The following is a 26,322-nucleotide window of genomic DNA, read 5'->3' as shown; positions in this document are numbered from 1 at the left end:
TGCCAACCGTGCTAGGTAACACACAGAAGATAACCATAAGCCTTGTGAATCTGGAAAAAACCTGCTGATAGCTGTGTGGGATACCCCCGTGAGTGCAGGCACCCATCCTATCTGGAGCCTACCTTCCAAGATTAGACCAAATTCAGATTACCTGGGTCCCTTCCCAGCACTACAGAACCCAGATAGATATGTGTGACTCTCCTATGGTATGTGTCAGCAGAGTGCATGCGCCTGTGTGTGATATAGATGTGCATCTGAGTGTCTTCGTTTGTGGCTGTGTGCACATAAGTACATGTGTGTAGGGGCGAGGGGATTGTGTGCATGTGGTACATGCACAGCAATGGGGGGAAGGTAGCCACTGAAACATGAACCATGACATTTCAAACTAGTCACTGCTCACATGAGACCCTCTGCAGACCTCTGGGTTCCTTCCAGTCCTCCCCTCCAAGAACTCAGGTGCTCCTGTGTCCTTTTGACCCAGAGCTGTTCTCACAAAATCTGCTCTCTCCATGCTCAGACGAACCTTCCAGGGCTGAGATGCCTACTTAGCACTTAAAGGACATTGTGTTTATTGCGTGCCTGTGTCTTGAGCTGTCCCCAGGTAAGCCCACTGCTTCTTCAGGAAAGGATGTGGTTTGGCATGGACAACAGGGACTTTGAGCCTGCTCAGTCTTCCTGAGCTCAGAGAGCACTGGAGGAGGTTCTGGTCCTTGGGATGTCACAGAAGATGCAGACTGAAGACCAGGGAAGCCAGAGAGGCCAACAGGGCCCCTATCTGCAAGTGGATGCTGGGGGCCCTTGAGTGGCCATAGAATGTCCTGCAGGAGCCATCCAGCTTCTCCACAGGGATAGTCTCTTCCTCAGGAACTTGCATGATATTGCTTACCTGGAGACAGACCCGAGTTAGGCAGCCTGCTCTTTGGTTGGGGGAAGGATAGGAAACCCAGATGGCCACTTTCTCCTCACCAGTTCCACTGCAGAGAAGACCCGAAGCAGGTTTTCAGCCAGCAGGCCTCTGACCTCGGTTTCTGTCCAGTTCCTCCTGAGAAGCTCTGCTATCAGGTCTGGGTACTTAGAGACATCCTCCAGTCCCACAGGAAGGCTAGGCCAAGACCAAGAGGACCGGGCTTTGCAGACGGGCCAGTCTCCGGGTACATGAAGACCCAAAGGGCGTCCTTGCAGCAAAATGTTCTGCACTGCACTGAGGTCATGCTTCCCCTCCCCTGTCCCATCAGGACACATAAGTAGGACCACAACTCCATCATTAGAAGATGTCACTCTTACTTGGTAACACCATCATAATCTCCTCCAAGGCCCACAGCCCCTGCGCCTGCCACCTTCTTGATGTGGTCCAGGTGGTCTGTAGGGAGTAGCATGTGTGAGTCCTAAGCAAGGCTGTCCCTTACTTGGCCACTGCATGGTCCTACCTACTTACCAGCCACTTGGGACAAGGTGGCGCTGTCTGAGCAGGACACGAACTGGTTATAGAAGTTCACCATCACCAAACTGTTTGTGCTCTTCTGCTCAGAAAGGGGTTGGGGGTGACAGTTAGAGAGGACCCCCAAGAGGTAAGGGGGCCCCCTTCACTTCTCGGTCCCTTACCACCAGCTGCAGCACATCGTCAGGCACATTCCGCCTGTGTGGACACACGCTGTAGGCAGAGGAGTGGCTGAAGATTACCGGTGCCTTGGATAGCTGCAAAGCGTCCTTCATGGTGGCCACAGACACGTGGGACAAGTCAATCATGACACCCAGACGGTTCATCTCATTCAGCACAAGCTGGGGGCGGGGGATAGGATTGGGTACACTTCACAGACATCCCGAATTTGAGTCAGGGGGAAGGCAGCACTAAGTGTTAGTCAAGCCTTTAGTGGTTGGAAGTCGTGGGGGTACCCAGGGTTCAGCATTCTGAATATCCAAGGGTTCCAACAGACTCTACCCCGGAAATGAGCATCATTAGCTCTATGCACGTGAGAAGGAAACCAAAGTCCATTGAGGTGTGACACTCTGTCCCATCCTTTGGAGACTGTAATTCTTTATCTCACCTTCCCAAAGGGCGACAGTCCTTGGCTCTCAGCCTCGTCGTCTCCTTTGTCCACTAGCCAATTGTCGGCCCTGAAGAAAAACACACATGTGTCTAGGGAACAGGGCAATAGTCCCAGCCCACCGTCGCCTGCCCAGATAACGGTGCCTGGTCTGGAGCTCAGGAGAGACCAGGGTTCTGGGTGTAACAGAGGTCATTGGTTTCCTTTTCTGACCATGTCACAGGGTTTTCATGGGGACTCCTTACCAGGGTGTGTTGCAGTTGTGCGTAAGGGTCAGGTACCGCATGCCCAGATGGTAGAGTGTCCGCAGAACACCCAGGCTGCTGTCAATCAAGTGGCCACCTTCCACGCCAATCAGACTGGCCACTTTCCCCCTCCGAAACGCCTGTAGGATGTCTACAGAAAACGGAGCAGAGGGTTGGCGCTAGACCTTCAAAGTCCCACCCTCTATTTAAAACCAAGTGCGGCAGGAGGACATCGGGGCCTGGGTGGGACACTACCTGAACTATTGGTGACACACTCGAAGGTCTCAGGATAGAGCTGGCACATGCGATGTATGACATCAATCTGTTCCAATATTCTTTTCACGGCATCTTTGTTTTGGGTGTCACAAGGCATGTATGCGGACCAGAACTGGGGGTCGAAGGGAAGAGCTGACAGCCCAGCCCACGGATACTTGAGCCTAGCCCAGTGTACACATGGGCCTGCTCCTTTGCCCTTCTGGGATCCCTGGGGCCCACGAGACATGCTTCTCTAAGGCAGGCCGTACCTAACCAGTCCCTCAGGGAATGTAGGGGAGACCCCAGCACAGAGCAAACGGGAGACTCGAGGGTGTACCTGGCCTCCCACGAAGCCAGCCCTCAGCTTGGGGATGTTGGTGTGTGTTTCCGCTAGCGCGCTCAGGTTGGCCTCTGATTTCCGGAGCTGATTGTTGAACAGAGTGAGCATTTGCCAAGGCAAGTCGTTGTGCCTGGGGGGAGGAGGAGGCAAGAAGGGGTCCAAGGTGGATTAGAACTGGGCCTGGAGGCTTCTGAGCCAGCCGCCTTGTCGACTTCCCTTCTCCAGTTCAGACACCCCACAGCTCAAGGCCAACATGCAGGCCTCAGAGGTGGACTGCCTCTAACTTGGTGAGGTTCCTAATTGCACCCCAGGCCGAGTGGCCATGATTTGAGTCTGGCTAAGTTATGCCTTCTTTTTTTTTTTTTTTTTTGGTTCTTTTTTTCGGAGCTGGGGACTGAACCCAGGGCCTTGCGCTTCCTAGGCAAGCGCTCTACCACTGAGCTAAATCCCCAACCCCTAGGTTATGCCTTCTTATACCCCATCCCACTGGCAGGCTGGAGGAAGGGGCAGGTCCCTGCTCTGCTGCAAAACCTCCTGAGACAGGGAGTCACTGCAGGGACCATACAGGGATAGGACATTTTCAGTTCAAAGACTAAGTCTGTTCCTTGAAAGCAAAGCCATGGGCTGGATAGATGGCTCAGTGGTTAAGAGCGGTGACTGCTCTTCCAGAGGTCCTCAGTTCGAATTCCAGCAAGCCAGGGCCTGTAGGGAGTAGCTTGGCTCCCACCCTTCTGAAGACTCAGACTCTGTTTTATCTCTACTCCTGTGGCAAATCCAGGCTCACCTCCACCCAGTTCATCTCCAAATCCGAAGGGCTTTGATCCTCTGAGAAGCCCCAAGGGAGTCAGTGCTTTCACAGAAGAAGGAGAGTGCCAGGAGCTAGGTCCCCGAGCTAGTAGCTAGAAGACGGTCTCTTTAAAAAATTCATCTCTGCCTATGCTGGTACAGAGCCTGACTTGTCAGCTCCAGGAGCAGCCAAGGTAGGCTTCTTCAAGACTGTAGGCTCAGGCCCGGCAGGACTCTGCTGATTGGCGTGCACAGGACAGCTGAGGAAGCCCACAGTGAACCACCAGTCTCTGGGCCGCGGAGTTTGTGTTAAGCTGGGGCTTTGAGGGACACTCTCCTTTCCCAAGTTCTGGCTTTGTCCCCATTGTCTACTTTCCATCCCAGTTCCTTTTTGCTACACCTGGGTTTCCTCATCTGTGACATGGGGCATCTTCCCTGGAGAGTGCAGTATTAAGGTAAACGAGTTACTGTTAATGCAGTATTAAGGTAAACGAGTTACTGTTAATGTAGTCCTTTGGATCTGTCCACCGAAATGCATCCTTAGGTGATTTTTATGCCTGTGCGAGCTTCTACAAGAACAGGACAGCTAGGTGTCACTAGGTGTGACAGTTTCTATAGGCTCGGCCCAGGAAGTGGCACTATTAGAAGGTGTGGCCTTGTTGGAGTAGGCGTGGCCTTGTTGAAATGGGTGTGGCCTTGTTGGAGTGGGCGTGGCCTTGTTGGAATGGGTGGGGCCTTGTTGGAGTGGGTGTGTCACTGTGGGTGTGGGCTTTAAGACCCTCATCCTAGCTGCCTGGAAGCCAGTCTTCACCTACCTGCCTTTGGAACTAGAGGAGGTACTCTCAGCTCCTCCTGTACCAGGCCTGCCTGGATGCTGCCATGTTCCCACCTTGATGATAATGGACTGAACCTCCGAACCTGTAAGTCAGCCCCAATGAAATGTCCTTTATAAGACTTGCCTTTAGGGTTGGGGATTTAGCTCAGTGGTAGAGCGCTTGCCTAGGAAGCGCAAGGCCCTGGGTTCGATCCCCAGCTCCGAAAAAAAGAACCAAAAAAAAAAAAAAAAAGACTTGCCTTGGTCATGGTGTCTGTTCACAGCAGTAAAACCATGACTAAGGCACTAGGCAACATCGTAGAGCCCCACTGAGGCACACAGCTCCTTTCCCAAATATTGTGAAACACATGAGTTTTTTGTTTTTGTTTTTGTTTTGTTTTTGTTTTTGTTTTTGAGGGTCAGCTTCTTTGGTTCTTTTTTTTTTTTTGGAGCTGGGGACCGAACCCAGGGCCTTGCGCTTCCTAGGCAAGCGCTCTACCACTGAGCTAAATCCCCAACCCCGAGGGTCAGCTTCTTTTGAGATAGTCTCACTATGCAACTCTGGATGGCCTAAACTCTCCATGTAGCCCAAACTGGCCTAAAATTTGCTGTGATCTGCCAGCCTCTACCTTCCACATGCTGAGATTACCAGCTCAAGTCACCCTGCTCAGCCTGTTTGTGGGTTATTACATAGACACCATTCTGCCTGCATGTATGCCTGCTGGCCAGAAGAGGGCGCCAGATTTCATTACAGATGGTTGTGAGCCACCGTGGTGTTGCTGGGAATTGAACTCAGGACCTCTGGAAGAGCAGACAGTGCTCTTAACCTCTGAGCCATCTCTGCAGCCCTGTGGTTTATTTCCTTTAATTTATTTCAGATTTATTCATTTAAATTTATGTGTGTGTTTTACTTTTTGCCTACACATATGTGTGTATGTATGTGTATATGTATGTATGTATGTATATAGGTATGTATATATGTATGTATGTATGTATGTATGTATGTATGTATGTATATATGTATGTGTATCATGTGTGTGCCTTGTACTCACAGATATAAGAAGACAGCATTGGATCCCCTGGAACTGAATTTATAGATGGCTGTAAACTACTATGTGTTTATTAAGAACTAAATCCCAGGGCTGGAGAGATGGCTCAATGGAAGACAGCTGCAGTGTGCTCACATACATAAAATAAATACATAAATCTAAATCTTTAAAAAAACAAAAGATTGGGCAACAGCGGTGCATACCTTTAATCCCATCACTTGGGAAGCAGAGGCAGGTGGATCTCTGTGAATTTGAGGCCAGCCTGGTCTAAGAGTGAGTTCTAGAACAGCCAGGGCTACACTGAGAAGTCTTGTCTTCCCCTGTCCAACCCCTGGTTTGTGTTTGTGGTTTTTTTGTTTTTTTGAGGCACGATCTCACTGTGTCAACTCTGGCCATCTAAGAACTCACTATGTGGACCAGGTTGGCTTCAAACTCACAGAGATCCACCTGCCTCAGCTACTCAAGTGCTGGGATAAAAGACATGTGCCACGATGCCTGGGGTTGTTTGTGTTTTTTAAACAGGGCCTTTCTATTACCCTAGATGGAACGTGAGGTCTTTATGAGATCCAGGCTGGCCTCAGGCCTTCAGGGTCCCGTTTGCCTCAGCCTCCCAAGTGCTGAGATTACAAGTGGAAGCAAGGACACCCAGCATCACGTGATAATTGACTCAGGTCTGCTAAATCCGTGTTCTAGGTCACCTGACACCTGGCATCATCTCTCTTTCACCTTGACCCCATCCACTCCCAGTATTGGCTATTCCAAAGCCAGTCCACCAAGGAAGCTCCTTTGGAAAGCTCAGGGTAATACGCCTCTCCCTAAGACTGGTGCTCAATCCATCGCTCAGCAAAGGGATATGAGCTTCAGCCTCCTGCAATGTGAATGTCACTCCCAGAGGAAGGTTAGGGAATGGGCTGAACAGATTGTTCTCCCTCCCTGGCCCCACCCTTGCACCTGGCACAGAGTTTTCATGATAAGTTCACTGAATGGATAAAGGAATAGGTTTGGGCTGGCCAAAGCAGCCTTGCCAGCTCTCCGTGGGAGGGCTAGGCAGCTTCTAGGAAAAGGACTTTAATCTTTAGCCTGAGGACACTTATAGCCTGTCTAGGAAACTCATCCCTGCGGAAGGTGCCAGGGAGGGCTGGAACTCTCGAAAGGGGCCCTGGATACCTCAGGAGCCAGCCTCCTGCCATACTTAGAGCCACCCTGGCCACCTCTTTCCTCATCTCTCTCTGTGGCTTCCTGTCTCCTGAAGAAGCAAAGCCACCTCTGCCAGGTCAAAATGCAGTTCTAGGGTCTGTATGCCTCAGGCACCAAGGATGCTGGTGGCGGTCCATTAGGGGCATTCATAGTGACCCAGTGGGCAAGTGATGGGTAGCCTTAGAGTGATCATGCTCTCGCCGCTGGGTGGTAAGGAACTGGCAAGAGGTCTTCAAGTATTCTAGTGACAACAGAGGGATGGGACACTTCAGAACGGACATGTACCACAGTGCTGTGTGACCTTCACGAAGAGGCAAGAGAGGCACTCGGTTGGATACAGGAGAGAGGACAGACAGCCCGAGGGATGCTCAAGAGGACCTTCCTGGTGTGAAGCCACCCTCGCCTCAGATTTTCAGCGGGGATCCAGGTAGGGGACTTGGGTCCCTCCCTAAGACATATGACTAGAATCCCCCAGACACAACCGAACACTGACCTTCTTGAGCCCTGAGATTTGGGTACCAGGACACTGCACCTCCTTTCCTGTCCCTCTTAAAGGCCCTCTTTTGCTGAAACTGTTGTAGGTCCTAAGACGCTCCACCAAGATGAGGCCAGAAATAAACAGGAACCATGATTCAGCCGGTGGAGGGGGGCAGGCAGCAGACGTATGGAAGGCCCTGGTCCTTGCAACCACTTCAATAGGTGGTCACTGGTCACTCACCCGTCAATGACCGGTGTGGTTCTCATGATGTTCTCCGCCTGGTTCCGGAAGGAGTCAGAAGCACAGATGGCCAGCAGAGACCAGAACCACCAGATGATCAACATTTCAAGGTTCCTCAGGGATCTGCTTCCACAGCTGCCTTGACACCTCCGTGGTGGCCTGTGTACAGGGAAAAAAAATGTCTAATGGCCAGATGGAGCTGCTATGGCTGTCAGGAGAAAGGAGAGAGGCCTTTGGTCCAGGTAATTAAGACTGAGTCCTGTTTATAACTTCCAATGTTCAATGAGTAACTACTTCATTCCCTTTCAGGATAGGTAACATATATGACCCCATACTGGGCGTAGCTGTGTTGGCCAGATAGAGGCTTAGCAAGAAAGTGGGGTTCTAGACCCTGAGATGGACTCAGAAGGGGCTAGCACAAGGCTATTAGCTGACTTGCTGGCACATATGGCCCTGGGGGCTTGGTACCTTTATGAAGACCTGCCCTTTGGGGTCCAGTTCACTGTAAGTTCCTGAATTCTGACAGGTCAGGATTATAGTATCTAATAAGGGTCCTCCTGACCCTGAGAAGAAAGGTCACAGTCGGCTATATTTCCTTGGCAGGGGCCTGAGCCCCTGAGCCTGACTTTCCCTCCTGCTGGGAGCATTTCAAATGATTGCTGGGGAGACTGGGTCAGGTAGCAGCTGTCAGTATACCTCCTCATTGGAGTAGAGTGTACGTCATTTTCCCAGCTCCCACTGCGTCTGGCAAAGAGGCCCCAAGAATCCTGAGACCCAGGAAGAGCCACTGTCCTTGTACCTCTGTGGTATTTGGGACAGGTCACCATACACATTCAGCCCTGTGACCCGTTGTGGCTGACAAAGAGGGCCACGGAGCCCTCCTGCTCTACTGACAGCTGCTACATTGGTTTGCAAAGCGATCTGTGTCTGTGTTTTAAGGTTGTTGGGTGGGTGAGGAGGACAGGAAAGGACTTTTCACTTTGGAGCAGGATACTGTGAGATACACTGTAACCCAGGCTGGACTGGAACTTGTGGTTATCCTGTTGCCTTAGCCCCCTTACCGCACCCCCCAAGAGCTGAATTTACAGGCAGGCCCACCACACCCTGCTGCTTTCACTAAGGTTTTCAAATCAGCATTCTTCCTCAAGTCCTACAATTAGGAATAATAATTATGTCTTCGTTAGTCCTTTGTTAGCCCTTTCTCTCCTTGTTTAGCAGCCTTATGTAATCCTGTGTCCCTCCCAGAATCCTTAGCGCCTAAATCATGTTCCATAACATCCCATTAGGGGCAGCACACTCTGGATTCATTTGTTCCCTCTTCTTATACTTTCTTTGCGATATTTATTTTGCTTGTTTGCAATTTTTGCATTTTTTCCCATTGGACAGGATTTCTCAGTGTAGTCTTGGAACTTATTTTGTAGATCAGGCTGGCCTTGAACTCAGGGCCTGCCTGCCTCTGTCTCCTGAGTGCTTCGGATCAAAGGTATGCACCACCACTGCCCACCTTGGCCTTGAACTCTTAGCCTCCTACCCTCATGACTCAAGTGCCAGGGTTGTATAAGTTCACCACCACACCCAGCTTGGATTTAAAACTGCTTTTAAAATGTCTCCTGTCAGGGCTGGGGATTTAGCTCAGTGGTAGAGCACTTACCTAGGAAGCGCAAGGCCCTGGGTTCGGTCCCCAGCTCCGAAAAAAAAGAACCAAAAAAAAAAAAAAATGTCTCCTGTCCTCTCTGTACCGGTTTAAACATCCTAAAGGAGTGGGGATTGGCGCTCAGTGTTGCAGCATTTGCCTAGAATGCACAAGCTAGGATTCGGTTTCAGCTTCAGATGCAGAAAACACAAAAGCAAAATGGTGTGCCCAAGAGAGCCTCCAGTTCGAGTCCCGCCTCATCAACTGTAGGTCAATCCGGGATTTTATGAGCTGCTCACATTTCTCAGCCTCATTGTCTCTGAAATCAAGAAGTCCTTTTATTTACTTTTTTTATTTTTTATTTTTATAGGAAACGTCAACCTTCCTAACACTGGGACCCTCTAAACACAGTTCCTCATGGAACTATTTTCATTGCTACTTCATAACTGTAATCTTGCTATTGTTACGAATCGTAATGCATACATCCGATATACAGGATATCTGATATGTGACCCACATGAAAATGTCGTTCGACCCACAGAGGGGGTCATGACCCATATGCTGAGAACCACCGAGTTAGAGGGTTCAGAACTGAACCTTTCGGAGAGGGTTCATCAAACTAGTCATGACTTGCTCATCCATATAACTTCTGGACTCCCGCACTTGGGAGGCTGAGGCAGGAAAGTGGTAAATTTGAGGCTAGCCTAGGCTACAGAGTAAAACCTTGTCTTTAAAAGCTGCGTCTTGGGCTGGAAAGGTGGCTCAGTGGTTAAGAGCACTGGCTGTTCTTCCAGAGGTCCTGAGTTCAAATCCCAGCAACCATATGGTGGCTCATGACCCTCTGTAATGAGATCTGATGCCCTCTTCTGGTGTGTCTGAAAACAGCTATAGTGTACTCATATATAATAAATAAATAAATCTTTTTTTTAAAGATTTATTTATTTATTATATATAAGTACACTGTCACTGTCTTCAGACACATCAGAAGAGGGCATCGGATCCCATTACAGATGGGTGTGAACCACCATGTGGTTGCTGGGATTTGAACTCAGGACCTCTGGAAGAGCAGTCAGTGCTCTTAACCTCTGAGCCATCTCTCCAGCCCATAAATAAATAAATCTTAAAAAAAAAACAAAAAGCAGTGTCTTCCTGTTTGTTCCGAACTTCTGATTGACCCAGGTCCTCCCACAGGGTAGCGTTATCACATTCTCTCGGTCTTTTGGGTTCCAGATACTACAGACTCCTCCTTCCCAGGCTCTCTCCTCTGGCTTCCCCTCCTCCAGGATGCCTGGCTGCCAGCTTGGAGCCTCCGGCTTCCACTCATTATCCGTGTTTAGCCATTCCTCTCCTTCAGCTTAGCTTTGTACGTGATTAGGACAAGTCCTCACAGCATCCTCTGGCAGTGGGCGTGCAGGGACCACACTTGTGAGCTCTTACATGCCTGCCTTTTGCCTATTCAGCTCTCATGCCGGGTCAACAGTTTGCTGGATGTGCAGTTCTGGGCTGTAAAGCGTTTGCCCATGAGCCCGAAGGCTCCAAAGTCTGTCTCACTTGAGCTGTTGATCAGAACAACATCGGGTCAGCAGAAATATAAATAATAATAGTAAAATCATAATATTTTATTAGCCCAGCTCTTTGCAGATGGCATGGATTTTCTTTTCCGGGCAGTGTAGCCTCCTTCTCCTGACAGGTCTGGGGTTTCTCAGTGAGCGAAGTGTTTGACATTCAGTTCTTTTTCTTTTTTCTTTTTTTAAAGATTTATTTGGTTTTTTTTGTTGTTGTTGTTTTTGGTTTTTTTTTTTTTTTTGGTTCTTTTTTTCGGAGCTGGGGACCGAACCCAGGGCCTTACGCTTCCTAGGCAAGTGCTCTACCACTGAGCTAAATCCCCAACCCCGATTTATTTGTTTTATGTATATGAGTGCACTGTCGCTGTCTTCAGACACACCAGAAGAGGGCATCGGATCCCATTACAGATGGTTGTGAGCCACCATGTGGGTGCTGGGAATTGACCTCAGGACCTCTGGAAGAGCAGTCAGTGCTCTTAACCACTGAGCCATCTCTCCAAACCTCTTTTTCTTTTTTAAAGGCAGGGTCTCATGCATCCTCCAACTTACTAGCTGAACGTGACCTTGAACTTAGGATCTTCTGGCCTCCTTCTGCCTGGTGTGGGGCGCGCCTGGTTATATGTGGGAGGGAGAATAGAGCCCTAGAGCATCGTGCGTGCTAGGAAAAGACTCTGCCAAGCAAGGTACATCTTTCCCTCCCTGTTCCATGGACACTGTCATACCTACACATCTGGCACTTGGCTCTCCTTTGCCCCTCTGCCCATCGAGGCCCTCCTCACTTAGCTTGTGGGTGTGTCTATGTGTAGGTGGGTGTGTGTTCGTACGTGCAGGTACACAGGTGTAGCAAGTGGACTAGTGCACAAGGCTACTTTGTTTTGGGAATGCATGGAGCTAGACCCTAGGTTTGTGCACACTAAGCTAGAGACTCCCTTTGGTGTTGTTTCTCCAGAACAGGGTTTGGGAGACAAGATCTGCCTTTGGAACCTGGGGTTTATGGACTTGGCGAGGTTGGCTGGCCCGTGAGCTTGGGGCATCCATCTGTCTCTGCTTCTCCCATGCGGTTTTTCACATGAGTGCCAGGGATCAAACTCAGGTACTCATCCCTCTGTGGCAAGTATTTTACCTCTGAACTATCTCCCCACACCTTCCTTTTCATTTTGAGGGGGCGCCTAGGCTGGCCTTGAACTTTTAGTACTCCTACCTCGGCTCACACCCCTGTGGCCTTGCCTAGTTTCAGTTGCGTGCATGCGTGCGTCCGTGTGTGTGTGTGTGTGTGTGTGTGTGTGTGTGTGTGTGTGTGTGTGTTTTCTCTTTCTATGTCCTTGGGTGACTTCCTCTCTTTTGTCTTCATGTTTTATTTCAGAAATTATATATTCAACTTCCCCAGACTGGCTTCTTGTTCTTCCCTTGGCACACTCTGCTTGCGAAAGCCACAGTGCTCTGTAGCAACACTATTCTGTTGTTGGTGTTCCCTTGGCTCACTGAGTGGACTCCAGCCTCTGTTTTCCTGTTTCTGCACTTTCCAGGGCACTGACAGTGTCTCATGACCTGTCCCTGTTGTTCCTCTACTTGATGTTTAAGGCTAAAGCAGCAGTAAAGTGGGCCGGACGGGGCTGTGTGGGACTCGAACGAGGGCTGACACTCGACAAAAGGAGCTTACCCCAATGGCAGGGTTCTCCAAGGGAACCAGGAGCACTGTTGAGAAAAACTGTCCTGGTTCTGGAAGATTTCGTCTCAGGGCTGTCTCTCAGTGGTTTCCTCCTGCCTTGACTAGGTTATAGTTCTCTATGTCTCCCTCTGTCTGTCTCTGTCTCTCTGTCTCTCTGTCTCTGTCTCTGTCTCTGTCTCTGTCTCTCTCTCTCTCTCTGTCTATCTCCTCCTCTGTGTCTCTCTGTCTCTCTCGAATCTCATCCCGGGCATTTCCAGAATCCCACTGTTAACCATCACCAACCCCAGCTGTCTATGACATCTCTACTGGGTTAGGGAGCCTCCCTTTGCAAGGCTTCCTTTGGAGTGCACTTGACACCATGTGATGCTGACATGGTTCCACTGAGGGGCCAGCTAACAGCCTAGGTGTATAGACAGCAACAGGCCAGGTGGCTTCATTGGGTCAACCAATGAACATTTTAACATTTTTTAAAGACTTATTTATTTATTATATATTATTATATATAAGTACACTGTAGCTGTCCCCAGACACATCAGAAAAGGGTATCAGATCTCATTACAGATGGTTGTGAGCCACCATGTCGTTGCTGGGATTTGAACTCAGGACCTCTGGAAGAGCAGTCAGTGCTCTTAACCTCTGAGCCATCTCTCCAGTCCCCCTTATTTTTCCATTTTTATGTGATGTGAGTGTGTGTGTGTGTGTGTGTGTGTGTGTGTGTGTGTGTGTGTGTGTGTCCGACACTGCTTTCTGCCTGCCTTGGCGATGGCTTCTCAAGGCATCCATACCCAACGCTGGCCTCAAGCCTTGCTTTCAAACTAACAGTTGGCCTTGAACCATATCTATGTGTAGGCCGGTGTTATTCATTAGAAAAACAAGCTTACTTGCCAAAAGCAGAAAGAACACAGTAAAAATAAACATACGCCACTTAAACAGTACTCTCCAGTTCCAACCAGTCAGAGAGGATGCCATGGAGTGCATATCCCAACCCCCTGAAAATGTGCTACATTGAGTGGGGTGCCTTGATGGGCCTGAAGTTAGCAAGCCCTGACACAGAAGACCCCGCTACCCAGAACTTATTGCAGATCCTTGTGCCAAGCCTCCTTGTGATGCAGGACCTTAGGAAGCTGCCTCTAAGCTGCCTCTTGTAACTCGAGAGTCAGATGGGCTAACTTAACCCTGGTCCTGCCGCCAGCCAGCCGTGGGGCAGTAGAGACAACTGCATAATAGCTCAGAGACCTCAGATGTGGGATGTCATGTCCTCCATAAGCACAGGTCACAGAGCACGTCCAGACACAGGGACATCTGAACACACGCAGGTGGGGTGGCACCCCCACACAGTGAAAACACAAACATACTCCACATATGTGCTTGTAAATCCACATTACACATATACTCCCTCATAAACACCATCTTCAGTAGACATGTTTGAACACACATATCCATATGGGAACGTTACTCTCTGTACAGAGGGATTCATGCAGACACAGACCTGCCCAGGTCCCACACATTCACACAGATCACCACAGGCAGAAACACTTGGGCATACCCAAGGAATTCTAAATGTGTGGCCATGCTTCTGCATACATGTGCGGACTTTCCCATCCTATTAAGCAGAGAGATACTCTGATGCCTAGACAACGATAGACAGCTTCACATGTGCACACGTAAACCTGTCATCTGCTGGATCATACACTCTCCATATGGCCCCTGCCACACTTACCCGTGTCCCAGAGGTGGATGCACCCAGCCACTCGAGTACCACCCAGATCTATGCCCTATTGAGTGCCCACAGCGCTGCCTTCCGTTTCATATGACTACTTGTGGGTTCTTGAACCTAGGGCCCCGAATGAGTTTCTGGCGAGTGGAGTGGTAACCCATGCATCATCTATCCCTATCCCTTTTCCCCTGGGGGATGTCACTGGGTCACAGGGGGCACAGCAGACCAGCCTGTCTCCCAGATGTATACCAGGCTGACATCTGTACGGACATCCCCCAGACTGCTGGACTTTCAGGACCAACAGCCAAGCTCTTACCCTGACCTCGGTCTCCAAAGCCTACATCCTCAGGGGCCATGCCATATGATATCGAAGGTCACTTGAAGAGTAGGTCTTCCTTCCATCACCTCCAGTCCATCCTCGGGTGGGTAACATCTTCATATCTCCCCCTCATCCTGCCTACGAGTTCCATTGTAGCTCCTAGTTTTCTGCCCCATGGGGTCGTCTTCTCACTTCTCACTGCAGTTTTGTTTGCATACCCTGGCTGCATTAAAGAAGGGCCCAGCTCGGAGGCTCGCAGCCAACCATTGAACTGAGAATGGGGTCCCATTGGAGGAGTTACAGAAAGGATTGAAGGAGCTGAACGTGTTTGCAACCCCTTAAAAACAATACCAACCAACCAGAGCTCTCAGGGACTAAACCACCATCCAAAGAGTACACATGGACAGACCCACGGATCTGGCTGCATATGTAGCAGAGGATGGCCTTGTTGGGCACCAATGGGAGGAGAGGCCCTTGGTCGTGCCAAGGATGGACCCCTCAGAGTATGGGAATGTCACGGCAAAAAGGTGAGAAAGAGTTGGTGAATGGATAGGGGATGGGGATGGGATGGGGGTTTATGGATGGGGATAACATTTGAAATGTATATTTAAGAAATCCAATAAAAAACAAAACAAAAAACAAACAAAAACCAAAAAAAAAAAGAAAAGAAAAAATGCTATGGAAAGGTCAAGGATACAGAAGAAAAAATGATGTAATTTTATTATAAAAAATAAAAGTTAAAAATGTAAAGCCAGGGGTGGGGGGCATCCAGCTTTTAGCTTCATCCTCCCCCTCCCCCACACCAGATTGGACATCCAGATGTAACACTTTTGTTCTGCCTGGGGCTAATGAGGCCCTCTGTATCTATCAACCTAACGCTCTCGCCTTGTAGGGCTTCTCCCTTCAAGGTGTGGTGGGGCGTCATTCTCCACATGTAGACACTGCTCACGGTCTATCTGTTTGTTTCCCCTGCCCACAGGGTGTTTTCTAACCAGAAATGGAAACGGCTTTCTGTCCCTTGCTCTCACTTGACTTCCCCCCACTGCTGCTTCCCAGTCCCCCAACACTCACCACAGCACACGCAGGTCAGGGGTGAGAAGGTGGCTTCAGTCCTGCGGCTGAAACCCAGAGAGAGACAGCCTGCTCCTCAGTCCTCCAGCTTCGAAGGGCCACCTCTTTAAAAGGGAAACTCCCTGGGGCTCTACAATGTGCCAAGGAGAGCAGACAGGGCTAATGGCTCACACATGTCAGCTGTTCCTCGTCTCCGAAAGGCACGCACGCAAGCCCTCAGTAACGCAGAGCATCCAGTGGGGTCCGGGTCTCCGGGTCAAAAGTCTGGAGAATGACAGGCCTTTGGGGCCACTGTCAGTTACCCGAGCTCTCTACCTCAGAGGTCATGGCACAGGGGCATCGAGTTAACAGAGTTATGTTCTAAGCTAACTGAGTTAAGAAGCCAGAAGAGGAGTCTGAAGTGTGGTCTCAAAGTATATGCACACTCTTGGTTGGGTTCCTTCTCCTGAGCTCAATGTCCTGAGGTGGCCTTGGGATTTAGAACTACATATTTTCTTCTGTCTTCTGACCCCCTTATCGAGGTAAAAACGATCTGTGCTTCGCAGTTGAGACAGCCAGTTCTCCAGCCTAGGAATAGAACCAGCACTGTTAGGCCCACCCCTGGGAGCTCTTGGATCCTTTGTTCAAATGAGGAGGGGTTACTTCTCTTCATCCTCACCATAAGGAGAAAGGAAAGCAGCCTCAGATTGGAATGTTCTCTGGCGTGGCTACAGGTCTTTCGAAACTGTGGGAGGGTCTGGTGCCTCTCTGGAAGCAGGAGGCAGGGCTTCTCTATGGGTTTTAAGATTCTGTGGTAGTAGAGAGTAGGGTAGCCCAGTGGTAAGACAGGAGGAAAGGCCAGGTCGGCCACCAGGGAGGGGCACAGTAGGAACATGCAGAGGCCTCTGCCCCTGCTTTGGCCACCCCTGGCCTCGCTGTGCAATTGCAGGGGGGTTGCTCCCTGAATTTCAATCATCCTGTGTATGGCTGAGGACAACCTAGTTATCCAGTGACGACTGTAAGACGTTCGGACCCCAGGTTTCAGGAGGGGACAGACACAGTGAAAGACCCTGAGAGTCAGACTGGGGTCTTTCTCCCCATAGATGAGGGAGTGGGAATATAGACAGACAGGGTCACACCATGCTCGGTTCTCCCGCTGGAGCCAATTAACTCTTCCTTAGCCACCCAGTGTGGGCTGTCACCCAAAGACTGGCAGGTGACCGTTCTCTTGTGGTCCAGGGGTGGACCAGGACTAGGGAGAAGAGGCTAGCAACGGCCTATGTCCTGAAGGAGCTGAGGGCTCAGGATCAGGGACCAGCAAATGGGTATATCATATGTTTCCATAGCTTTGAGGTTCCTGCTAACTCAGATACCCAGGGTCCCCTGATGTCTCCTGAATCCTTAGTTCATTTAGGGGTTGTCAGGTGAAATTTCCAAGTACCCTCGTTCTTCTGCCTTGGGGGGGGGTCAGTCTCCTTGCACGTGAGGGGCTTGGAAGACACAGGATACAATGGGGCTAATTGGGGATGAGGGCACTTGGTCTGTTACTGATGGAACCCTGGGAAAGCTCATGAGCCCTTCTGAAAGTCCCTGGAGAGAAAGCATCTTAGCAAGTCGCTAAATCAGGAGAACCTTATAAACGGCCCACGGCAAACCATACCAGGGCAAGTCCTAGGTTCCCATCTCCTCCCCAGGTGAGGCTGCCAAAGGCTTTCTACCCGCTTGAGTGGGGCTTCTGAGGGAAGGCCCACAAGGCTTGTTGGGTAGAGACAGGAGTGCTCAAGGTCAGAAGCCCTGGGAAGAATTCCATTGACACCCGGAGAAGCCCAGAGCTGCCCTAAAGCTCTGACAACACCTTGAGAGTCCTGGTTTTATCTTTGATGTGCTTTAAAAAAAAACTCAATTATTTTTCGTAATTGTCATACAATGTTTTTCTTTTTTTTTAGATTTTATTTATTATTATATGCAAGTACACTGTAGCTATCTTCAGATACACCATAAGAGGGCATCAGACCGGGGTTGGGGATTTAGCTCAGTGGTAGAGTGCTTGCCTAGGAAGCGCAAGGCCCTGGGTTTGGTCCCCAGCTCCGGAAAAAAGAACCAAAAAAAAAAAAAAAAAAAAAAAAGAGGGCATCAGACCTCATTACAGATGGTTGTGAGCCACCATGTGGTTACTGGGATTTGAACTCAGGACCTCTGGAAGAACAGCCAGTGGTCTTAACCACTGAGCCATCTCTCCAGCCCTAGGAGCAAGCCTGATGCACATAGGTTATAAAGCCCCTTGTCTGTCTTCAGCACCGCAGACAATGCAGCATCCTACCGTTGACCAGCCAGCCTGAAGCCTCTCAGACAGACAGAGCCTCTGTCTCTAGTGGTGTGTGTGTGCAGGGTAAAAGTGCACACGAACTGAGCAACGGCCAAACACTGAGGGAGCCTAGCGGTGTGTGGTGTGGGAGGCAGAACTCCCCACACTCCCCATGTGTTTGGAAACCCCTAAAAGCAAGAGAGCTAGGCTCTGTCCTTGAGACCTTCCTTCTTCCTTCCAACTCTCCATCAACTAGGATCCATGTCCTTGGCTTGGCTTTCTTGCTACCTCCCAGGCCAATTCCCGGGAGTCCCTGTGTGAGACTTGCTCCCTGTTCTGTTTCTACCCCCACCCTATTATAGCTCTTGTGTAATAGTAGACAGAGGTCCCTAACCCTAGCTAAGCAGAGGCCTCCTCCAGACCGTCTCCAATGCCCTTCTACCCACCTCTCAGCCCTTCACTTTAGCAGGGAGGACAAGGGCCCGCGATTACCCTTGGTTCCCAGGATTTTTGCCTTCTGAACACAGATCTTGCCCTCACGTCTTAGAGACAGCTCAGCCCTTTGGTTCCTCCACTCTGTGTGCTATGCTTCTGTGGTAAATCCACCACGGTCCTGCAAGGTCTCCTAGTTGCCCTTCGGCACCACTTTAATTACAAGCCTCAGGTGGTATCATCGCCCTCAGGGGTCCCTGGGCTTCAGGCTCGTAAATAGCTCCTGTGTCAGCAGCTCGGCATCTGGTCCATTTTGCAGGACCTGGCACGCACAGTCTACACAGGATGTGCATGGAGTCAGAACTATGTGGTGTTCCCTGGGGAACCCCTGCACCAGCTCTGCTAAGAGCCTGCCTTTCCCTCTCACAGAGGCAGAGCAGTTCCTCAGATTTAGCCTAGTGTCTCCGCCAGCTGACTCCATAATACTCTCCAAGCAAGCTCTGCTTTATCCCTTCCTTGGAGACCAAGTCCCTTTGAGTCCCTTGTCTGCTTTTGTCCCTGACAGATGGTCTATGGCTCCCTGGCTGTGTGGATGACCTTGCTGGTATCACAGCCCATCTCTGCTCCTATGACTTCCCCAGGCTCCAGAATTCCCCAGAGCTCAGACCCAGTTGCTTCTTGAGCACCCATGGCTGGAAATTCAGTCTTTCCAACTCAATACACTTCCCTCTCTTGTTTCGTCATGGTTTTCCCTCTTCCTGAAGGCTCCAGTCCCTCCAAGATCCCTAAAATAGCTCCTTATCACGAGATGATTGTTTTGTTTCAAGACAGGCTTTCTCTGGGTAGCCCTGGCTGTCTTGGAACTCATTCTGTAGATCAGGCTGGCCCCGAACTCCTGAATGCTGGGACTAAAGGCATGCACCACCATCACCCTTTGAGATGGCTAATGCTATGTCAGAGTGACTGGTCACAGGATTCCAGGCCGGAGGTCACTTGCTCTTAGAGTGTCTGAAGGTGTTTCCAGATGAAAGTTGCAGTCACACATCTAGCCTCATGAAGCAGATACCTCTAAGGTGGGTGTGTCTCATGGATGCCATTGGGGCCTGAAGGAAACATGGGGTTCCCAAGTGTAAGACTGCTCCTCCACCTGCTGCCTGAGTGGGACTGTGTTCACTCGATTTAGCATTGGCTGGAGTTTGTACCCCAGCATTCCCAGACCCGCTGTGTGATGGTTTGCAATGCTTGGCCCTGGGAGTGACACTGTTAGGAGGTGTGGCCTTGTTGGAGTGGCTGTGGCCTTTGTTGGAGTGGGTGTAGCCCTACTAGAGTGGGTGTTGCCCTGTTGGAGTGGGTGTTGCCCTGTTGGAGTAGGTGTTGCCCTGTTGGAGTGGGTGTTGCCCTGTTGGAGTAGGTGTTGCCCTGTTGGAGTGGGTGTTGCCCTGTTGGAGTGGGTGTTGCCCTGTTGGAGTGGGTGTTGCCCTGTTGGAGTGGGTGTTGCCCTGTTGGAGTAGATGTTGCCCTGTTGGAGTAGGTGTTGCCCTGTTGGAGTGGGTGTTGCCCTGTTGGAGTGGGTGTTATTCTGTTGGAGTGGGTGTTGCCCTGTTGGAGTGGGTGTTGCCCTGTTGGAGTGGGTGTTATTCTGTTGGAGTGGGTGTGGCCTTGTTGGAATAGGTGTGGCCCTGTTGGAGTGGGTGTTATTCTGTTGGAGTGGGTGTTGCCCTGTTGGAGTGGGTGTTGCCCTGTTGGAGTGGGTGTTGCCCTGTTGGAGTGGGTGTTGCCCTGTTGGAGTGGGTGTTATTCTGTTGGAGTGGGTGTTGCCCTGTTGGAGTGGGCGTTATTCTGTTGGAGTGGGTGTGGCCTTGTTGGAATAGGTGTGGCCCTGTTGGGATAGGTGTGTCATTGAGGGTGTGGGTTTTCAGACCCTCCTCCTAGCTGCCTGGAAGTCAGTGTTCTAGCAGCCTTCTGATGAAGAGGTAGAACTCTCAGCTTCTCCTGCACCATGCCTGCCTGGATGCTGCCATGCTCCCCGCCTTGATAATGGACTGAACCTCTGAACCTGTAAGTCAGCCCCAATTAAATGTTGTCCTTAGGAGAGTTGTCTTGGTCATGGTGTCTCTTCACAGCAGTAAAACCCTAAGACCCCCTGCTTGATGGAAGAGCCAATACATGGCTACATACTACCCATACCTCTGATGGTTCTGCTTCTCCAAGGACCTTGTCTCACACATTCATCCTTCAGTAAACCCTGCCAGAGGAGTCCGCTGTGATCTCTCATCCCCTGAATGCCCAACTCATACCTGGTCAGCTTCTCTCTGTGCTCTCAATATGGTGGGACAACATCTTTTTGAGACAGGGTTTCTCTGTGTAGCCCTGGCTGTCCTGGAACTTACTCTGTAGACCAGGCTGGCCTCAAACCACCTGCCTCTGCCTCCCGAGTGCTGGGATTAAAGTTGTGCACCACCACCCTCCTAGCTGGTCCTACATCTTTTAGCCTGACTTAAGGACCTGTCAGAACCCTCAGAGGTCCCATGCCCCAGAGAAGACCCTTAGGAGACCTTCCATGACATATGACCCCAGCTTTGACCTAATGCCCTCTCTGCTCCACCCCTGTGGCTCTCCAGGTGTGTGCGAGGCCTCAGGGCATTTGTGTCTACCTGAAGGTCCTGTTCAGAAGCCACTCCAGGCCTCCCTTGGCCAGGCTGTCTCAGCACTGTCTCCTGCTGCCTAGGCCTCCCCAGCATCCAGCAGCTGTGGATTGCTCACGTTTGGCTCACTGCTTGCTCCTCCCGCTAGAGAGCAGCCCGTGACCTCGGAGGTCTGATTTGTTCATTCCGGCATGTTCCAGTCAAGAGTGAATTATGAAGGGTCAAAGGGTGAAGCGTAGTCGCAATCTTTCCAAAGCCTTCTTAGCCACCCTGGCTCCCTGGCTGCCTCTACACTTGGCCTCCATCTTTGCTGAGGGGACACAGCCATGCCCAGAATTCCGGTTGGTTTTGAAGGAAGAAGAGTGATTTGTTCCCAGGATGGCCTATCTGCTATTCCTAGTGGCCTTGTCTGACACACTTTCAGCTTCTTCTTGAAAAATATTTATTATTATTATTAAATGTATGTTAAAAACTTATTTATGTATGTTTTTATTTTTTTTAAAGATTTATTTAATTATTATATATGAGTACACTGTAGCTGTCTTCAGACACACCAGAAGAGGGCATCAGACCCCACCCATTACAGATAGTTGTGAGCCACCATGTGGTTGCTGGGATTTGAACTCAGAACCTCTGGGAGAGCAGTCACTGTTCTTAACCACTGAGCCATCTCTCCAGCCCCGTATGTTTTTAATGTATGAGTGGCCTACCTACATATACACCTGCATGCCAGAAGAGGACATCAGACCGATCCTTTCTAGATGGTCATGAACCTCCGTGTGGTTGCTAGGAATTGAACTCAGGACCTCTGGAAGAGTGGACAGCGCTCTTGACCGCTGAGCCACCTCTCCAGCCCCACTTTGAGTTTCTAGACCAAGGTCAAGTGAGGACATTTCAGTGGTTCCCTCTGCTATGAAGTGGGACATCTAAACACTGACACATCTGTCAGGGAGTTTGAAGGCCTGCACACCTTGTCAGGACTTGCCCTGGGTAAGTCCTCTAGGTTATTCTGAGACAGATTGTTAAAGAACCACCGTGGTGAAGTTGGCCCTGAGCTTTCTCCCTGGGTGGGGCTGCTGACATCTCTGGGCTTTATCAGCAAATCTCTCCACAAATCTTACTTCCATACTTCATGCCAGAAAGCAAAGACCGGGTCAGGGCAGAGAGCAGAAGGGAGGAGGGGCTCCTATGTGGCCTGTAAGCTCCCAGACTGTGAAGTGGGGAGGAGGGGACTCTGGGTTGAAAGAGGCACATCATTCTGTGACTCCTCAGGCGTTAGCATCCTGTCTGAGGCTGGCTGTGGTAGTTTGGCCACTCTGCTTGGTCCAGGGAGTGGCACAATTGGGAAGTGTGGCCTCGTTGGCTGAAGTGTGTCCCTGTGTGGTGGGCTTTGAGAGCCTCCTCCTAGCTCCCTGAAGACAGACTGACAGTTCCTGGCTTCCTTTAGATGAAGATGTAGAACTCAGCTCCTCCTGCACCATGCCTGCCTGGATACTGCCATGTTCCTGCCTTGATGATAATGGACTGAACCTCTGAACCATTAAGCCAGCCCCGATTAAAGGCTGTTCTTTATAAGAGTTGCCACGGTCATGGTGTCTGTTCACAGCAGTGGAAACCCTAACTAAGACACGGGTAAACACTCAGGAGTAATGCCGGGCACTCAGGCAAGTGCCTTGCAAAACTGCTTGTTCCCAGTCTTGAACTCCAGACAAGGACACAGGCCATGCTACACAGCTGGTGTCCCTGCACCTGTGTGGTCAGCACAAACATCCATCAGGCAGCCTCGGCTGCCGCCCTCTGCCAGCTGTGTCTCTAACAGCTCTCCTTGATGGTCTGATCGGGGTCTTGGGGGATAATGACAAGTCAGTCACTCAGGAAAGCTGTTCCTAATTGCTCATGGTAGGCTCCGTTTACAGACTCTGAGGACTTGGCAAGACGGCCAAGTGCTTGGCACCATCCCAGCTTTCCATGGTGCCCTCTCTCTGAGGCCCCAATTCTTAACTCACATCCTTTCTCCCTGGGAGCAAGTCCTGCTGTTACCCCTCTTGCCTAACTCTGCAAACCAAGGCATGGAAGCCCAGAGCCATAGGAGCCATGACTCATAATCTGGCCCAGCGTCGGATGGGGTCTAGACTCTCGCCTGGGCCACTGTGGCTGCTTTCCTGACCTGGCAACCCTCAGGACTGTCTGAGGTAGAAGGGGATCTGGAATAAAAAGTCCTAACTCCTTCTACTGCCTTTCCTCTTCATCTAGCTCATACCAAACTGTAAACCCGACTCTTAGAAGGGCCACCATTACTGCTTCTACTTCCGGTAGGAACTGAGGGTCTGGGGTAGGCATCCATCTGTTGGGCTCACCTGCCCTCAGAGAACTCCTACTGCTGTAGGAGTTTGATCTTAGCCCTCAGAGCTGACACTGACCTAGGGCTTCCTCAAGATCCCCCACTGAGAACTTTACAGACAGGAGAACTCATCTGGCCCAGAGAAAGCATGACAAGGTGGTGTTTGAATATTAGGACAAGGTCCTAATGCCTTTTCTGCCTAGGAGCCCAAGCCACGGGTACCCAACACCACCAATGGGCCGTTCATCTCAGAAGTCAGCCCCGCCCATCTCGAAGCTCCTCCCACCCCACAAGTCAGCTCCTCCCTTCTCAGAAGTCAGCTCCTCCCATCTCCTCTGTCTAAGAAGTCTGCTCCTCCCATTTCAGAAGTTAGATCCTCCCTTCTCAGAAGTCAGCTCCTCCCATCTCAGAAGTCAGCTTCTCCCCTCCCAGGGGAGGTACCCACCCAGTAGTTTATGCCTCAGCAGGATCCGCCCCAAGACCCAATTTGGACCTGAAACTTTCTCTCTAAAAGCATGCTCTGTAATACCATGGACCTGTGTCCCCACCTTTCCTTTGACATCTACAGAAAAGAGTTGATTAAATGATCAAATTAAAAAGATAATGTCGGGTTGGGGATTTAGCTCAGTGGTAGAGCGCTTGCCTAGGAAGCGCAAGGCCCTGGGTTCGGTCCCCAGCTCCGAAAAAAAGAACCAAAAAAAAAAAAAAAAAAAAGATAATGTGGGGGTTGGGGACTTAGCTCAGTGGTAGAGTGCTTGCCTAGCAAGTACAAGGTCCTGGGTTGGGTCCCCAGCTCCAAAAAAAAAAAAAAAAAAAAAGCTGAACATGGTAGCCTGCTTTTAACCCCAGCATTCCAAAGGCAGTTACACTAATCTTTGTGAGTTGAAGGCAGCCTGGTCTGCAGACAAGTTTGGAACAGCCAGGGCTACACAGAGGGATTCTGTCTCAACGAAACAAAACAAAAAAGCACAAATCAAACCTAAGGTTAATCACCAGAACTTGAAAGGCAATCATGATGAATCTTCTCTCAGGGCCAAGCACAGGCAAGGGACTCACTCCTCCACTGTGCTCCTGCTCCAACCCTAGTCTTGGGCAACTGCAACTGTTCAAAGAGTTCTCTTTGCTGCTGTTGGGTTGGGGGCCTCGATGGCTGGCCTGGATCCCTCCACATGGACTCAAATTCATAGAGATCCGCCTGCTTCTGCCTCCCGGGTGCTGAGATTAAAACCCACCTTAAATAAGCTATGTCTGAAGAAGACAGGTGCTTGGCCGTGACCAGACGGAGGTACCCAGAGACCCAGTCTAGACAGGAACCAACCTGGATGACAAGCATCGGGTCCTAAGTGTTAGGCTTAGAATCCCAAAAGGAGACTCAGCAGAGGACTTGCCTTTACACCTCATACAAAGACCATTCCCTGAATGTGTCAGATGCTGCTCTGTGTTACTGCTGTTGCAGATCTACTGCTGGCAGGAGGACAGAACATTCTGAGCCCAGGGAGAACCAGCCTAGCCCCTGTTCCACCACCTCGAAAGCTAATAGTGTTTTCATTTCTTCATCTCAAACACCCCTGCATTCAACACACATCTCCTTGTATGGAAACTGAAGTGGCAGGAAGAGCAGTTGGCCCTCACCCTGTTTCCAGGAAAGCTTTGGGAACAAAGGGACAAGTTAGAGGGTCTAAAGGAAAGCAAAGAAGGGACAAAGAGGACATCCGAGGAAGGAGCTGGAGCCAAAGGCAGAGTCGAAGGCTTGCTGACGACGCAAAGGCAACCAGACCACAGCAGGCCAAGACAACCAGACCACAGCAGGCCAAGACAACCAGACCACAGCAGGCCAAGACAACCAGACCACAGCAGGCCAAGACAACCAGACCACAGCAGGCCATCACTGAGACGGCTTTCTCGGCCCCTAGAACCACTGAATAGCCCTTCTCTGTCCGTTTCTAGGCTCCAACGGAGCCCTGCAGACAGACACAACTCTTCCCTCCAAACAATACTTCTCAAAGGCAGTGCCCTCTGAGTCCCCGCCGGTCCTTTGACCCCCAGCCCACTCACCCCAGCAATATACAGGTTTGTCCCAGAAAGGTCCTCCTAGTCACAGCAGCTCCCCAGGCCTCAGATGCTGGCTCCTCCCCACCACCTGCCTTTCCTCCCAGACCTCTCCTAACCCCACTTCCGACCTGTGTTCTTTTAATGAGAAGGAGGGGTCAGGGGAGAAGTCATGGGGTGGCAGGCGGGAGGGAACTCTCTCTCCAATCCCCTCCTTTCTGAGCCCTTATGCTGTAGCATAGCGGTCCTCACCCCAAGGCGGAGTCAGTCTGGCGAGTTTACAAACCTCCTGTGGGCATCCTTGAGATAGCCTCTTAAGAAGGCCAGGCACTTGGCATTTCCCTCTTAGAGTGCTGGAATCTTGTTCTGCCAGTTGAAAAAATTTTTTAAAGATTTATTTATTTTATGTATATGAGTACACAGTCGCTGTCTTCAGACACACCAGAAGAGGGCATCAGATCCCATTACAGATGGTTGTGAGCCACCATGTGGTTGCTGGGAATTGAACTCAGGACCTCTGGAAGAGCAGTCAGTGCTCTTAACCGCTGAGCCATCTCTCTCCAGCCCTGACAGTTGAATTTTGCAAGTTAGTTCTTGGACCCTGAGCCATATTAGGACAGTCAAACCTTCATCAGTCTTCATAGTAAACATTTTTTTTTAAAAAGATGTATTTATTTAATGTATGTGAGTACACTGTGTCTTCAGACACACTAGCAAGGGCATCAGATCCCATTACAGATGGTTGTGAGCCACCATGTGGTTGCTGGGAGTTGAACTCAGGACCTCTGGAAGAGCAGTTGGTGCTCTTAACCGCTGAGCCATCTCTCCAGCCCAATAGTAAACATTTTAACTGTGCAACTACCATGTACCCACAAGGGTCCCTCAGCCGCTTGTGCAGATCCACACAGAAACCAATATGCACATGTTTATCGGAGGACTGTCCTCATTGCCCCAGGTACAGACAAGATGCCAAGAGGCTGAGCAAAGAAGTGCTTCCTCAGTTCAGTGGAAGCTCATCAGCAGTGGTCAGCGAGTTGATGGCCGAGAGAACAGGATCCTCTTCTTATGGGCCTGTTCATATTTTTGTTTGGTTTTTTGTTTTTATTTGTTTGCTTGCTTTTGGAGACAAGTTCTCACTCTGTAGCCCA

At 50.4% G+C, this 26,322-nt stretch overlaps 1 protein-coding gene and 1 long non-coding RNA gene across 5 annotated transcripts; one reads left to right on the top strand and one right to left on the bottom strand.

Annotated features, from left to right (window-relative positions):
• Positions 1-545: 545 nt before the first annotated feature.
• On the bottom strand, positions 546-25,414 carry Dpep1 (dipeptidase 1). Of its 4 annotated transcripts, none has more exons than XM_087595337.1 (12): positions 25,181-25,296; positions 9,101-9,401; positions 7,450-7,608; positions 2,883-3,015; positions 2,546-2,678; positions 2,291-2,441; positions 2,046-2,115; positions 1,603-1,779; positions 1,436-1,520; positions 1,285-1,360; positions 967-1,102; positions 546-886 (listed from the first exon to the last, which is right to left on the bottom strand). In XM_087595337.1, the coding sequence occupies exons 3-12, from the start codon at positions 7,551-7,553 to the stop codon at positions 719-721; spliced, it is 1,233 nt and encodes a 410-aa protein (XP_087451463.1). In that variant the 5' UTR covers positions 7,554-7,608; positions 9,101-9,401; positions 25,181-25,296; the 3' UTR covers positions 546-718. The 4 variants fall into 4 exon arrangements, with proteins under 4 accessions (XP_087451463.1, XP_087451462.1, XP_087451461.1 ...); XM_087595336.1 differs by lacking the exon at positions 25,181-25,296 and adding an exon at positions 15,424-15,531; XM_087595335.1 differs by lacking the exon at positions 9,101-9,401 and having other exon boundaries at positions 25,181-25,414.
• On the top strand, positions 20,021-21,260 carry LOC120098589 (uncharacterized). The gene is made up of 2 exons (XR_015644235.1): positions 20,021-20,197; positions 20,761-21,260. It is a non-coding gene; the product is annotated as an uncharacterized LOC120098589 (long non-coding RNA).
• Positions 25,415-26,322: the final 908 nt, after the last annotated feature.

Source organism: Rattus norvegicus, chromosome 19 (assembly GCF_021556685.1).
Source record: "Rattus norvegicus strain SHRSP/BbbUtx chromosome 19, alternate assembly SHRSP_T2T, whole genome shotgun sequence".
In the NCBI taxonomy this organism is placed as follows: Eukaryota; Metazoa; Chordata; class Mammalia; order Rodentia; family Muridae; genus Rattus; species Rattus norvegicus.
The sequence above is the reverse complement of the archived record's forward strand: the minus strand, read 5'-3'. Positions and strand labels throughout refer to the sequence as shown.